The sequence below is a fragment of the Orussus abietinus genome, unplaced genomic scaffold (assembly GCF_000612105.2).
Source record: "Orussus abietinus isolate OABI.00-Male unplaced genomic scaffold, Oabi_2.0 scaffold487, whole genome shotgun sequence".
Taxonomy (NCBI): Eukaryota; Metazoa; Arthropoda; class Insecta; order Hymenoptera; family Orussidae; genus Orussus; species Orussus abietinus.
In genome coordinates this window covers 412-12622 of record NW_019394630.1, presented here as the reverse complement: position 1 = coordinate 12622, position 12211 = coordinate 412, and the positions used below count along the sequence as shown (strand labels likewise).

Here is a 12211-nt window from a genome sequence, read left to right as displayed (position 1 = left end):
TCCTTCGCTCTTCCCTTAAGTATTTGTTTCCTCGAATAATGAACTCAATCTTGAAAATAATCGACGAGTAAATCCAATGATAACGTGATCACAATATATGTACATTTCGCGTATACATGATTCTCGTACATTGTAACGACCTTCGATGCGGCCTCTCTCGTTTTTCACAGCTATTTACATCAGGAACGTTTCGAGTAGTTTAATTAAATTTTCAAGACCCTCTAAGTAATTGCTATCTACGGAATCATCCTCTGCGGGGAATATGTGGGCAAAATCAATCATTTTGACCGTCACCCACTGAGGCTGTCTTTGATTACAGATTCTGGGCTCGTACCCATGGCAGTTTGTTCCTCGAACCTTCTTTGCATTTAGTCTATTTATGTCCAGTTTAGTGTAATTGTTACGTTCTAGTTTAGTAGTCGGCGTGATACCTCTATGCTCTGGGTCTTTATTTTTTCTTTTTCCCCTGGAGAGTCGAGACATCAGTGGGGTAGACTGAGCTTGGAAACACGCAACGCGAGATCTCTTCGAGTTCCTCGATCTCTCTATAGGACTTCCTTTGTTTTCGCCGTCGTTTCCGTTCTGGTTCGTTAACGGATTTTGATCTTGATAATCAGGAGAAGTAGGACGACTGGAAACCAGAGTGATTGCAGAAGAAATAGACAGGTTTCTGGATGACTGTATGGTTTCTACTTGGCAGAGGCGAGAATTTGGTAGACCAGGAAGAGGTTCAACTATTGATGACAATCGAGAATCCGTAAAATTTGCAGATTCTATAGATCCTCCTATGAAAGACTGCAGTACCGAAGCATCGTAAACGACTAATAAGGAGCTTGAATAAAATCTTAGTTTCTTCTGGTGGCGGAAAATGCATCGGATGCGTCTTAGTTGTGTTAAAAGCTGTTCCATTAAAACGGGATGTGGTCGTTCATCATGTTTTGCGTTCAGAAACATCCCAAGAGCTAATTGATAAACGTGATTTTTTAGTGAATACTCAATATGTTACTCTACATTAAATAAATATTTAACAGCAGCAGTCATTCGAATGAAGAAAAATTCATTTGCAGTAAATTTACCTTCTACAATTGTCTCGGCATTCAGAGTCTTGCCAAAGTCCTTGCCATACTTTCTTAAACAGCCAGTGGAAAGGCAGTAAACTTGAAAACCTGGAATGCAGAAACCATAGACTCCTTTTGATTCTGCGTACTTGCACTTTTCATATGCTTCTTTCTCAGAGCTTGCTAATGGATCCCATGTACGTCTTCCAATTTTGATATCCATTACGCATGGCTCAGACATTCCTGCTGTTATGTCTTGCAGAACAAGAAATTTTACTCCTGAAAAATGAGATAGTACAGAAACAATGTGCTAATCGTATAAAACTAACAGATTGGCAGTGCATATTAATAAAATTAACTTACGGTTTCCAGAAATATTCATCTCCGTTGTTCCATAATACCTGGGTGTGACCTGTCGTAGCTGACGCATCAAGGGATCCGCAGTGTCCTGTAATCGTTCGTAAAAAGCGATTTCTCTTTCGCTAAGAATTTTTTTTGCACAGGACTTCAATACACGGCAGTCTCTTCCTCGCAATATACCTGGGGATGCCATTTACGCGTGAACTTTTTGTAACCGCTCTTATGCTGTTTATGCAGTGTATTTTATTATATTATTTATTTATCGTATATATAAGCCATAATAAAAACACTATGGGCATAAAGGCCGCAACAGTTAAGACATACATTAATCCATAAATAGTTTAATCATAAATTCACTAATATTAATAAGATTCACATTAATCACTAAAAATTTGTGTGGTCTTTAATGCAAGTGATGCAAATGTATTCGGTAGCAGTCAGGCCATGAATTTAATATATAGCGTTACCATAACAAATAGAACTACATAACTGCTTACCAATTAAACCACATCGATCGCTGAATGCATGTCCTCCGACTTGAGAATCTAATGGCACCATTCCATCAGGCAATTTATAAGAGATACTTGACGATCCATTAGAAAAATTCTGACATTCCCGTTTCGCAGATCCCATAAAATTCTCCAGGTCGTGAGTCGCCATAACTCCACTGAAATAATCGTAATAAAAACTTTCCAAAATACTTAAGGAATGATTAACATCTTTACTGCGATATATATATTCAGTCTATTTGTATAATCCTGTTTCATGGAAATATGAATGTTAATGATATTTTGTTCAATGTAAGAGGTTTTACGTCAATGTGCATTACCAGTTGTAAACTTTCTTGATACAGGGGTCTGCACTTCTTAGCGAATCAACACTGACTAATGCTATTTGACTAACGAGCTTGACAGTCTGACTAATCGCTTCGTACACCACATGACGGGCAATCACGTGTACACACTTTACGTTCAAAAGCAGGAATGTACACCGAAGTATGTACTAGTATCAGTAAGGTTCCGAAAAAGTAATCAAGTAGAACGGTGTGGAGGTCACACAATAAAGAAACCTAGGATTATAAAAAATCATTAATCTTTATCAACCATTCTTTACAAAACCTGAAATTGACTTATCTTCATCTTTAGTTTATGGGATGTAATATCACTCCAATGTTACTACTTACTGAATCGTCGAAACAGTTGTCATTTTTCTAGCTCTAGGCGGTAAAAGCACGCTTGTGTCCTTTGTTCTACATTATTCTACAATATTCTATGAACAGAGGCGACCTTAACCGGCACTGCTTTTCCTAACCGGCACCGCTAGAGCCGGCACTGACACGCGAGTACCTGTCCTCGAAGGCATGCAGGTTCAGAAAAAAAAAAGCCAGGTATGCAATACCATTTTGCACGTGAGATATAAATCAAGGAAATGGAAAAAAAACTGTACTAGATGGGCATTCAAAGCCGTGAAAAGAGGGATTCTCATATTCTTTTACATAACTTACTGAAGAGAACTTTCTATCCCGTACACGTAACGGCGCTGGTGTCATTCTTAAACCTGCCTTATTTGTTATATATCCAATTCTTTAATATAAATTAACTCCTCAACATTATTGGGTTTCTTTTTGTGTACAAAAATAATTATTAATAAATTTGATCTCGTAATTCTGAGTATTACGTGTTTCGTACTTTTGATATGAATTTTAATTCATATTAGGCGCCTCTGAATATCGAATCAACATGGCGGACTACAATCATCTCAAGTCTCAAGGCGTGGGCGCTCCGCTAAACACGCGTTTGAAAGTTTAATGCAGAGATGAGTTGGGAGACGGATAAACGCTCGAAACCGCTCTGAAAATGATCGAGGATCGCTCGAAAACATTAAAAAACGGTCGAAAGACGCTCGATAACGCTTGAAAACACTCGAAAACGCTCTAACAACACTCGAAAACACTCCAAAACGCTCGAAAAATGCGTGAAAACGCTCGACAACGATCGAAAACACTAGAATATCACTCGATAACACTCGAAAACGCTCTGAAAATGCGTGAGAATGCTCGAAAACGCTGTGAAAATGATCGAGAAACGTTCGAAAACTGTCCAAAAACGCTCGATAACGCTATATAACGCTAGATAACGCTCGAAAATGTTCGAAAACTTTCAAAAACGCTATAGAAATGCTTGAAAACGCTCGATAACGCTAGTAGGGAAATGTAAAAATCATACGCGAAATGCTTATATCCGCAGTTAAGTAAGACTCGGGAGGATTTTTCGCAGTATTTGACTCTCACGCATATTCGTCGAGTGTAGCGCCGAATGCAAACATACTCAACGTCTCGACCCGTAGCTTGGCGCTTGGCTGGTTGGGACGCGCGAAGATTTCTAGCACTGATCGCACTCACACAGATTCGCTGCATGAGAGTTCCGTGCGCGACATCGACGCGTGCCCAAAAGCTCCGCATCACGTCGACTTTGCGGCAACAATGTAGTTAATAGCAGTAGATAAGTAGATAAAGTCAAATGGAGCGTCACGAGTGTTCTTCCCTTANTTACACTGTCCACTTCAGACATCTAGTATCTAAATGGGTACCTAACCATTTAACACTACAATATCTTGCACCACACGGTATACATGTATAGTTATTTGGAAAGCCACACACTGAACGAAACTGTCTATCTGGAAAACGTGAAGGGCGAGCTTGGGCCGAAGAATAATTTGGCGTCGACGGTGTACAGTTCTCTTCGTCTACTAGCTGAGCAAATGTTTTACAAAATCGTTGTTTGTAATATTCTGCAGAACGAGTTTTTTTCTTTCTGGCTATGTTTCTGTTGTCTAATGTCTCTTGAAATTTTGGGGCCTTCTTGCTCATAACTGAAAGTAAAAATTGTATTAATAGTTTAAACGAGGTAATTGGCAGATTAAACATAAATGAATTAAAAACTTACCCAAGTCTGCATGGGGATCATCATGAAAATTATCTTGTTCCAAAGCTTCCAAAGCCTTCCTCAGTCTACGTTTGCGTGCAGCATCATCCAGGACTCGTTTCTGTTGCGCATCTTTTATTCTGCCAGATTCTCGCGCAGCCATCTTTATTGTGTGAGAAAGTCCAGCTAATATTCTTTTCGATCCACTTAAATGAGTTTCGTTTGCATTTAAACTCCTTTCTCAGCTAGAGGGAAAGATATTTGATCCATAAGATCATCAACTTTTGTTTGAAGTGTGTCCAAAATATCAGAAGATATAAAAAGATGTCTTTCGTCAAGATCTTGAATAATGAATTTCCTTCCCAGAGCAAATGTTTCGTCCAAATGTAGAAGAAATTGCTTCATAGCTGAATCGCTAAGAAAATATACATCAATTATCAGAAATGATTCCATACGTTTTTGACAATGCATGTATAATTATAGGATGTCTAAACGTAAAGGAGTATCTGTAGATGAGAAGAGGCTACGGATGTTACAACTATTATACGAGAAGAAGGAATTTTTCACTTTGAAAGAATTAGAGAAAATTGCTCCTAAAGAAAAAGGTATTGTGGTTCAATCCGTCAAAGATATTCTACAAGCATTAGTCGACGATGCACTGGTCCGTTCCGACAAGATTGGCACTTCCATTTATTATTGGACTTTTCCTGGGTAAGATTTATTAAAAAAAATGTAGGGAATTAATTTCAAACATTAACAGATTCATTTTGTACATAATAACTAGAGAAAACATTGCCGCTGTTGAAAATCAAGTCGCAGAAGCAAACAGAAAAATTGTAGAGACTGAATTTAAGTTCGAGAGACTAAAAAGTGAATGTGACAGAGAACAGGTACTGCAATCGACCATGTATTTTTGTTATCAATTACACCTATTGAACAAGCTCTTTTGATCAAAATTGTCATTTAGATTGGAAAAGAGGATACAAAAGAAAGACGAAATTTAATCGCAGAGGTTGAAGAGTTAAAGAAGAAAAAAGAGCGATTAAAAGTACAAATTGCAAAATTCAATGCATCAGATCCTGAAGTTATATCCGAGATGGAAAAGAAATCATTGGTAATCATTTTTTGTTAATTAAAAAGTGAAGTAAGATAAATATTTAACAGTTATTGCTTTTAAGGAATACAAGGAAACTGCAAATGTATGGACGGATAATATTTTTGCCATACAAAGCTGGTGCAAAAAAAAGTTTGACATAGCTGAAGAAGAGTTAAATAAGCGTTTTAACATTCCTGAAGATTTAGACTATAAATAGTAAAAATATAGAAAAAAAACATGTGGCATTTATATACTCATATATGCTATTCTACTGTTCTTTACTACCGTATGAACTTGAAAATAATTACATTATTAGACTTTATAGAAAATTCATTAACTAAATAATAAAGATTAAAGCAATCATTTTCTTTCCTCACCATTCCACTAGGACACCTTTCATAACATTTACCATAGCGAAATAATATCTTTGCTTTTCATGAGAGTAAAACTTCACTGTTTCTAACGATGTGCATTCATACGTGTTCATACGTATACACCTGGTATACAAAACTGTTAATTGGAGGTTAGGTGACACAATCGCATTGATTTACCAATGAAGAAGTTTGGAAAAATATAAGTAAAAACGGAGACGAGTTGGAACGTAGCCGAGCATACAGGTCTTAAGACTCCTGCTAGGAGCGATCGCGTCTTGATTCCATCTTTAGTTCTTGCAATTGCTACTGTTCGGCGCTACAATAGAGTAAGGACATAGAATAGTGATAATACCAGATACTTATCCAGAGATGAGTTGGGTGATTGCTTACGGGCAGGATCGTGTGATCGCATCCTGTGCTGCCCTCTGATTTCGTACGTTAGCTTTAACCGTTTTTTGCCCCCAAGGGCGGCGCAACGAATTTCTGATAGGAGCTCGCGCACTCGAGATGGCGGTGCCGAAAGCTAACGTACGAAACCAGAGGGCAGCATAGGATGCGATCGCACGACTCTGCCCGTGAGCAATCTCCCAACTCATCTCTGGTACATACACACATACACTACCCTCTTTCAGTTTCTACAACTGTGGTTACATTGACTTTCTTCCATTACCCCACCTGGGAGCTAGAAACGTATCTGGAGAAACATGCAATTGACAATGCGGATACAAACTAGCTTATTATTGGTTCTGTTTTAATTCCGAATGGACGCCATACGTGTGCTGTTCAAGTTGCGCACTCGTACACCTCGCGCATGCGCGTTACAGCTGTATTTTGCTTTTACGTTGACGTCAGTTTTTTTCCTGCTTAACGCGGCAGAAAGACTCGAGGTCGTTCGTTGATTTTCTTCGTGTGCGATAAATTTGTGACTCAAAGAAATTCGAAGAAAGTAGCCGTGCTGTTTTCTTTCTAGTTTGTAAAAATCGCGCGGGTAACCATCGAGTAACGACGGAAAACGTATAACCCTCAGAGTCCCTCGGGGGTGTATCGTTGCAACATGCAGAGTCAAGAGGAAGGCAACGATGGTACGTGAAAATTATGCTAATACTGTTTGTAAAGTATCAAAATTACACGTTCCTCTTTTCTTAGTCGGTTATCAATTTTTATACCTACGTTTATATATAAGAATTTGTTATAAAACAAGTTTCTAAAATGCAAGTTGGAGATAACCTAAATTCGGGGAGAAATGTAATATATATATTATCACTGCATTGTAGACTACAAAATAATATGTAGTTTATTCATTTCATTTTTTTTTTTGTTTGGATGATAATATGGATTGGTTGTGAACCCAAATTTTGTTAATCATAGGATCTCCGTGGAATAATTCAAGTGGCTGTGAAGAAGAGAGACGACCAAATCCAAAGGAAGGAAAGAAATCAAACATTCTACCACTATGGGGTAACGAAAGGACTATGAACTTAAATCCCTTGATTTTGACGAATATACAATCGTCACATTACTTCAAAGTTAATTTATACGAACTGAAGACGTACCACGAGGTCATCGACGAGATTTACTATAAAGTATCTCACTTGGAACCTTGGGAGAAGGGTAGCCGGAAGACTGCGGGACAAACTGGGATGTGTGGAGGCGTGAGTATGTCTTTACAACAGTATCTTTTGATGATCTGATATTTAAATATATTATCTCGCAAAATGTGGTTGTATAAATTAAGGGAATTCAAAGTTACTTTATTTGATAATTATCATGTTATTATGTGTAACAGCTTGTATTCTATAGAGCTTCCTTCCCTTAGAGCTTTTGAAATATATGCTTTAGGCGACCAAAGCTAATATTTAATTCATGTAGTGATGACATATAATGTTCGATATATGCCCTGCTTGTAATAAGAAAGTTATGTAGTTATAGTACTACTATAAATACCCATACATTAAAATAGGAGAATTAGCTGTTTTATTATATTATGTCATTTGGTGACTGAAATATTAGCTGAATTATATTAATTCGTTAGATACAGTTATAATGGTAAAATACTACTTTGCTTAGGCTAGTTTCTAGTCTGCATACTGCAAGAAATTTCTGAAGGGGAATCCACCTAATGGACAAGCTTGGAAGGTCTTGCACCTATCCACAGGCAAAGCTAGTATTGTTTGTTCATCAACATTAAACATTTTGAATGGTATTGTAATTCTCTCTAGAATTCTTCTTGCAAGCAAAGCATTATCATATAACAACGTTTACGTATTACAGAGTAGCATGTTATCGGTCGACCTAACATACTGTAATGCGGACGTGATTAACTGACTCAGGGGGGTGTAAATTTAGCGGTTCATGCAGGTGCGTGGTGTCGGAGCTGGCGGTATCGTGTCAACGGCGTATTGTCTCCTGTATAAGCTGTTCACCTTGAGGTTGACTCGGAAACAATTAAATGGACTCATCAACCATCCGGATTCACCTTACATTCGAGCGCTTGGCTTCATGTATATTAGGTAATTATGCAATGACTAAATAAGAGTAACTATAAATGAGATTGACTTTGATTTAACACGTATCATTTTTATGCAGATACACACAACCGCCAGCAGACTTATTCAGCTGGTACGATGAATATTTAGAAGACGAAGAGGAACTGGATGTGAAAGCTGGTGGTGGACAAGTCATGAAAATGGGTGACATTTTAAAGCAATTCCTCACAAAACTGGAATGGTTTTCTACTCTCTTCCCAAGAATCCCAGTTCCCATTCAAAAGGATCTCGAACATCGACTTGGGGAAAGGTTTCCTCAACAGACTGCAAATGCACGCAATGCAAAGCCTCCAATTACGTTAAACAACCATGGAAAGTATAGTAACAGTATGAACTCGAGCAGAAAAGACAACGGGAACTTGACGGCTCGCAATCAACAACCACGACATATTCCAGACAGCGAAGCGCAGTGGGGTGAAGCTGAGAGAACGAGTCAGTGGCGAGCCAGGTGCGTCTACGTGGTATGAATGAAATCACGTTACTAATTACTATAATGTATTTCACTAATGTTCTGTCACCTTGTTAGGAAATCGGGTGAAGAGTAATGGCGTACCACTTCTGGTCTTAAAGTTTGTTCATGGCTCTGTTTTGTTTTGCACACACGTGCCTTTTTGTTAGGGTGGCAAAAGCATACGTATAGTGGTACCTATCAGTGCTCATCATGCTTTAATTTATTCTTAAGCCTCATCTAAAGCATTCATCATCGATACTTCCTTGGTGGCCGTGACGTTTCAGATCCAGTGAAGACCGTAAGGACAAATATAGGGATCGGGAACGAGACAGAGCCAGGGAACGAGACAGATCGAGGGAACGAGAGCGAGACAGAGCGAGGGAGAGGGACAGAGAAAGGGACCGTGAAAGGGAACGAGAACGACATGTCAAGAGATCCACAAGCCGAGACAGGAGTAGGAGGCAAAAGGACTACAGGAGTAGAAGCCGAGATAGGTCTCATAGAGATCGTAGCAGAGATCGTCATCGAGACAGAGAACGGTGTCGAGATCGGTGTGTACTCTGTAATATGCAGAACGAACTAACAATTTGAATATTTAAACATGCATTTTTTTCTACGTTCTTATCTTTATATTTATAACTTTCAGAAGAAATTCACCCGTCGACTATGCTGCAGAACTTGTCCGGGAACGAGAAAGACAACGAAGAGATTGACGGTGCTGTCGATGACGGTGTTTACCATAAGTGTTTGTACAAGTGTAACTATTAAGACGAAGACGTGAAGTTAGGGAGCCGAGCCATTTTACGCGACTGCGATTGGGAAAGGAACTACGAGAAGCGATGTTAGCCTAAAGTTTAATCGATACTATCTATCATGTAGTTTACATGTTTTTATAAAATAAATTCTCAAACTTAATGAGAGATTCATTCACGGAGTCGCAAAGATTTCCTTAAATTTTTATTTAATACCAGGAGATATCAAACCATATATGCAGAGATGAGTTGGGAGATTGCTCACGGGCAGGGTCGTGCGATCGCATCCTATGCTGCCCTCTGGTTTCGTATGTTAGCTTTCGGCACCGCCATCTCGAGTGCACGAGCTCCTATCAGAAATTCGTTGCGCCAGCTTGGACGAGTACTAGCGTTATCGAACGTTTTTAGGCGTTTCTAGAGCGTTTTTGATCGTTTTCGAACGTTTCGAGCGTTCTCGATCATTTTCAGAGCGTTTTCACGCTTTTTCGAGTGTTATCGAATGATATTCTAGTGTTTTCAATCGTTATCGAGTGTTTTTCGAGCGTTTTTGAGCGTTATCGAGTGCCGTAGAGTCCCGTAGTGTCCCGTAGTGTTCCGTAGAGTCCCGTAGTATCCCGTAGAGTGGCCGTAGAGTGCCCGTAGAGTGCCGGTAGAGTGCCCGTAGAGTCCCGCAGAGTCTCGTATAGTCCCGTATAGTCCCGTACAGTCCCGTATAGTCACGTAGTGTGCCCGTATAGTCCCGTATAGTCCCGTATAGTTCCGTATAGTCCCGTACAATCCCGTATAGTCCCGAATAGTCCCGAATAGTCAAATGGAATCCCGTAGAGTGTCTAGTGTTTTCAATCGTTATCGAGCGTTTTTCGAGCGTTTTCACGCATTTTTCGAGCGTTTTCGAGTGTTATTGAGCGATATTCTAGTGTCTTCGATCGTTATCGAGCGTTTTCACGCGTTTTTCGAGCGTTTTCGAGCGTTATCGAGCATTTTCGAGCATCATCGACCGTCTTTCGAGCGTTGTCAAACGTTATCCAGCGTTTTTCGACAGTTTTCGAACGTTTTCGAGCGTTTCTCGATCATTTTCAGAGCGTTTTCGAGTGTTATTGAGCGATATTGTAGTGTTTTCGATAGTTATAGAGCGTTTTTCGAGAGTTTTCACGTGTTTTTCGATCGTTTTCGAGCATCTTGAGCGCTTTCAAGCGTTATCGAGCGTTATCGATCGTTTTTTCGAGTGTTTTTGAACGTTTTCGAGCGTTTTTCAAATGTTTCCGAGCCTTATCGCAGGCCGTACAGTGCCGTTGAGTGTTGTTAAGTGCCGGAGAGTTGCCGGAGAGGGCCGGAGAATTGCCGGAGAGTGTCGGAGAGTACCGGAGAGTGCCGGAGAGTGCCTGAGTGTGCCGGAGAGTTGCCGCAGAGTGCCGGAGAGTGTCGGAGAGTGTCGGAGAGTTGCCGCAGAGTACAGGAGAGTGCCGGAGAGTGCCGGAGAGCGCCGGAGAGTGCCGGAGAGTGCCGGAGAGTGTCGGAGAGTTGCCGCAGAGTGCCGGAGAGTGCCGGAGAGAACATTATATTGCATTAAAGTGCATTAGAGTGCATTACAGCACTATCATAAGAGTGCTCTAATGCACTCTAATTATGGTACTCTAATTAGAGTGCTGCAGCGCTATCGTTAGAGTGCTCTAATGCACTCTAATCATGGCACTCTAAATATAGTGCTAATAACGGCCCTCCAACAGTGGCACTCTGATTAGAGTGCTAATTAAGGAACTCTAATTAGAGTGTTACTGCACTCAAATGCACTTTAATGCAATATAGTGCACTCTTCGGCACTCTAATTAGAATGCACTCTAGGGCTCTCTAGGGCTCTCTAGGGCACTCTATGGCACTCTAGGGCACTCTAGGGCACACTACGGCACACTACGGCATTCTATGGTACTCTAGGGCATTCTAGGGCACACTACGGCACTCTCCGGCACTCTCCTGCACTCTCCGGCAGCTGTGCGGCACTCTGCGGCAACTCTCCGGCACTCTCCGGCAGTCTGCGGCAACTCTCCGGCACTCTTCGGCACTCTGCGGCAACTCTCCGACACTCCTCGGCACTCTCCGGCAACTCTCCGGCAACTCTCCGGTACCTCTCCGGTACTCTCCGGCACTCTCCGGCACTCTCCGGCACTCTGCGGGACTCTGCGGCAACTCTCTGGCAACTCTCCGGCACTCTCCGGCATTCCCCGGCCCTCTGCGGCACTCCGCGGCACTCTCCGGCACTCTACTGCACTTAACAACACGCAACGGCCTTCGATAAGGCTCGAAAACACTTGAAAAACATGCGAAAACGATCGATAACGCCCGAAAACGCTCGAAGAACGCTCGATAATGCTCGAAAAAGCTCTAAAAACGCGTGAAAACACTCGAAAAACGCTCGATGACGCTCGAAAACCGATCGGTAACGCTCGATAATGCTTTAAAACGCTCGAAACCACTCTGAAAATGATCGGGAGACGTTCGAAAACGGTAGAAAAACACTCGATAATGTTTGAAAATACTCGAAAACGCTCGATAACGCTCTAAAACACTCGAAAACGGTCGAAAAACGCGTGAAAACGCTCGAAAAACGCTCGATAACGATCGAAAACACTAGAATATCACTCGATAACACTCG

At 40.8% G+C, this 12211-nt stretch overlaps 5 protein-coding genes across 6 annotated transcripts; 2 read left to right on the top strand and 3 right to left on the bottom strand.

The window, feature by feature from the left end:
* Window positions 1-119: 119 nt before the first annotated feature.
* On the bottom strand, window positions 120-2926 carry LOC105702320 (inositol polyphosphate multikinase). The gene is made up of 6 exons (XM_012429807.2): window positions 2602-2926; window positions 2248-2487; window positions 1916-2085; window positions 1422-1598; window positions 1077-1337; window positions 120-962 (listed from the first exon to the last, which is right to left on the bottom strand). The coding sequence occupies exons 3-6, from the start codon at window positions 2076-2078 to the stop codon at window positions 175-177; spliced, it is 1389 nt and encodes a 462-aa protein (XP_012285230.1). The 5' UTR covers window positions 2079-2085; window positions 2248-2487; window positions 2602-2926; the 3' UTR covers window positions 120-174.
* A 1040-nt stretch (window positions 2927-3966) lies between these two features.
* LOC105702318 (zinc finger HIT domain-containing protein 1) lies at window positions 3967-4533 on the bottom strand. Its single transcript, XM_023432901.1, has 2 exons — window positions 4364-4533; window positions 3967-4289 (listed from the first exon to the last, which is right to left on the bottom strand). Exons 1-2 carry the CDS (start codon window positions 4503-4505, stop codon window positions 3967-3969), a joined length of 465 nt encoding a protein of 154 aa, XP_023288669.1. The 5' UTR covers window positions 4506-4533.
* A 4-nt stretch (window positions 4534-4537) lies between these two features.
* LOC105702330 (general transcription factor IIH subunit 5) lies at window positions 4538-5952 on the bottom strand. The gene is made up of 2 exons (XM_012429827.1): window positions 5816-5952; window positions 4538-4757 (listed from the first exon to the last, which is right to left on the bottom strand). Exons 1-2 carry the CDS (start codon window positions 5923-5925, stop codon window positions 4571-4573), a joined length of 297 nt encoding a protein of 98 aa, XP_012285250.1. The 5' UTR covers window positions 5926-5952; the 3' UTR covers window positions 4538-4570.
* Window positions 4765-5801, top strand: LOC105702331 (meiotic nuclear division protein 1 homolog). The gene is made up of 4 exons (XM_012429828.1): window positions 4765-5053; window positions 5127-5232; window positions 5310-5456; window positions 5521-5801. The coding sequence occupies exons 1-4, from the start codon at window positions 4812-4814 to the stop codon at window positions 5653-5655; spliced, it is 630 nt and encodes a 209-aa protein (XP_012285251.1). The 5' UTR covers window positions 4765-4811; the 3' UTR covers window positions 5656-5801.
* Window positions 5953-6644: 692 nt separating the features above from the next.
* LOC105702329 (pre-mRNA-splicing factor 38B) lies at window positions 6645-9724 on the top strand. 2 transcript variants are annotated; one of them, XM_012429824.2, is made up of 6 exons: window positions 6645-6894; window positions 7181-7464; window positions 8159-8322; window positions 8399-8806; window positions 9094-9360; window positions 9456-9724. In XM_012429824.2, exons 1-6 carry the CDS (start codon window positions 6867-6869, stop codon window positions 9520-9522), a joined length of 1218 nt encoding a protein of 405 aa, XP_012285247.1. In that variant the 5' UTR covers window positions 6645-6866; the 3' UTR covers window positions 9523-9724. The 2 variants fall into 2 exon arrangements, with proteins under 2 accessions (XP_012285247.1, XP_012285248.1); XM_012429825.2 differs by having other exon boundaries at window positions 6646-6894; window positions 8171-8322.
* The last annotated feature ends 2487 nt before the right edge of the window (window positions 9725-12211 follow it).

What these genes read in the sequence shown, in the direction of transcription:
- LOC105702330 (XM_012429827.1), bottom strand. Translation starts at nt 5,925, where the DNA reads ATGAACACGTATGAATGCACATCGTTAGAAACAGTGAAGTTTTACTCT. An exon ending in AAAGGTGTCCTAGTGGAATG is followed by an intron (nt 4,758 to 5,815) that starts GTGAGGAAAGAA and finishes ATATTTTCTTAG; the next exon opens with CGATTCAGCTATGAAGCAAT.
- LOC105702331 (XM_012429828.1), top strand. Translation starts at nt 4,812, where the DNA reads ATGTATAATTATAGGATGTCTAAACGTAAAGGAGTATCTGTAGATGAG. An exon ending in TATTATTGGACTTTTCCTGG is followed by an intron (nt 5,054 to 5,126) that starts GTAAGATTTATT and finishes CATAATAACTAG; the next exon opens with AGAAAACATTGCCGCTGTTG. An exon ending in AGATGGAAAAGAAATCATTG is followed by an intron (nt 5,457 to 5,520) that starts GTAATCATTTTT and finishes ATTGCTTTTAAG; the next exon opens with GAATACAAGGAAACTGCAAA.
- LOC105702318 (XM_023432901.1), bottom strand. Translation starts at nt 4,505, where the DNA reads ATGGCTGCGCGAGAATCTGGCAGAATAAAAGATGCGCAACAGAAACGA. An exon ending in TGATCCCCATGCAGACTTGG is followed by an intron (nt 4,290 to 4,363) that starts GTAAGTTTTTAA and finishes TTTTACTTTCAG; the next exon opens with TTATGAGCAAGAAGGCCCCA.
- LOC105702329 (XM_012429824.2), top strand. Translation starts at nt 6,867, where the DNA reads ATGCAGAGTCAAGAGGAAGGCAACGATG. An exon ending in CTTGGCTTCATGTATATTAG is followed by an intron (nt 8,323 to 8,398) that starts GTAATTATGCAA and finishes ATTTTTATGCAG; the next exon opens with ATACACACAACCGCCAGCAG. An exon ending in ACGAGTCAGTGGCGAGCCAG is followed by an intron (nt 8,807 to 9,093) that starts GTGCGTCTACGT and finishes GTGACGTTTCAG; the next exon opens with ATCCAGTGAAGACCGTAAGG.
- LOC105702320 (XM_012429807.2), bottom strand. Translation starts at nt 2,078, where the DNA reads ATGGCGACTCACGACCTGGAGAATTTTATGGGATCTGCGAAACGGGAA. An exon ending in CGATCGATGTGGTTTAATTG is followed by an intron (nt 1,599 to 1,915) that starts GTAAGCAGTTAT and finishes TGGCATCCCCAG; the next exon opens with GTATATTGCGAGGAAGAGAC. An exon ending in TGCCGAGACAATTGTAGAAG is followed by an intron (nt 963 to 1,076) that starts GTAAATTTACTG and finishes TTTATCAATTAG; the next exon opens with CTCTTGGGATGTTTCTGAAC.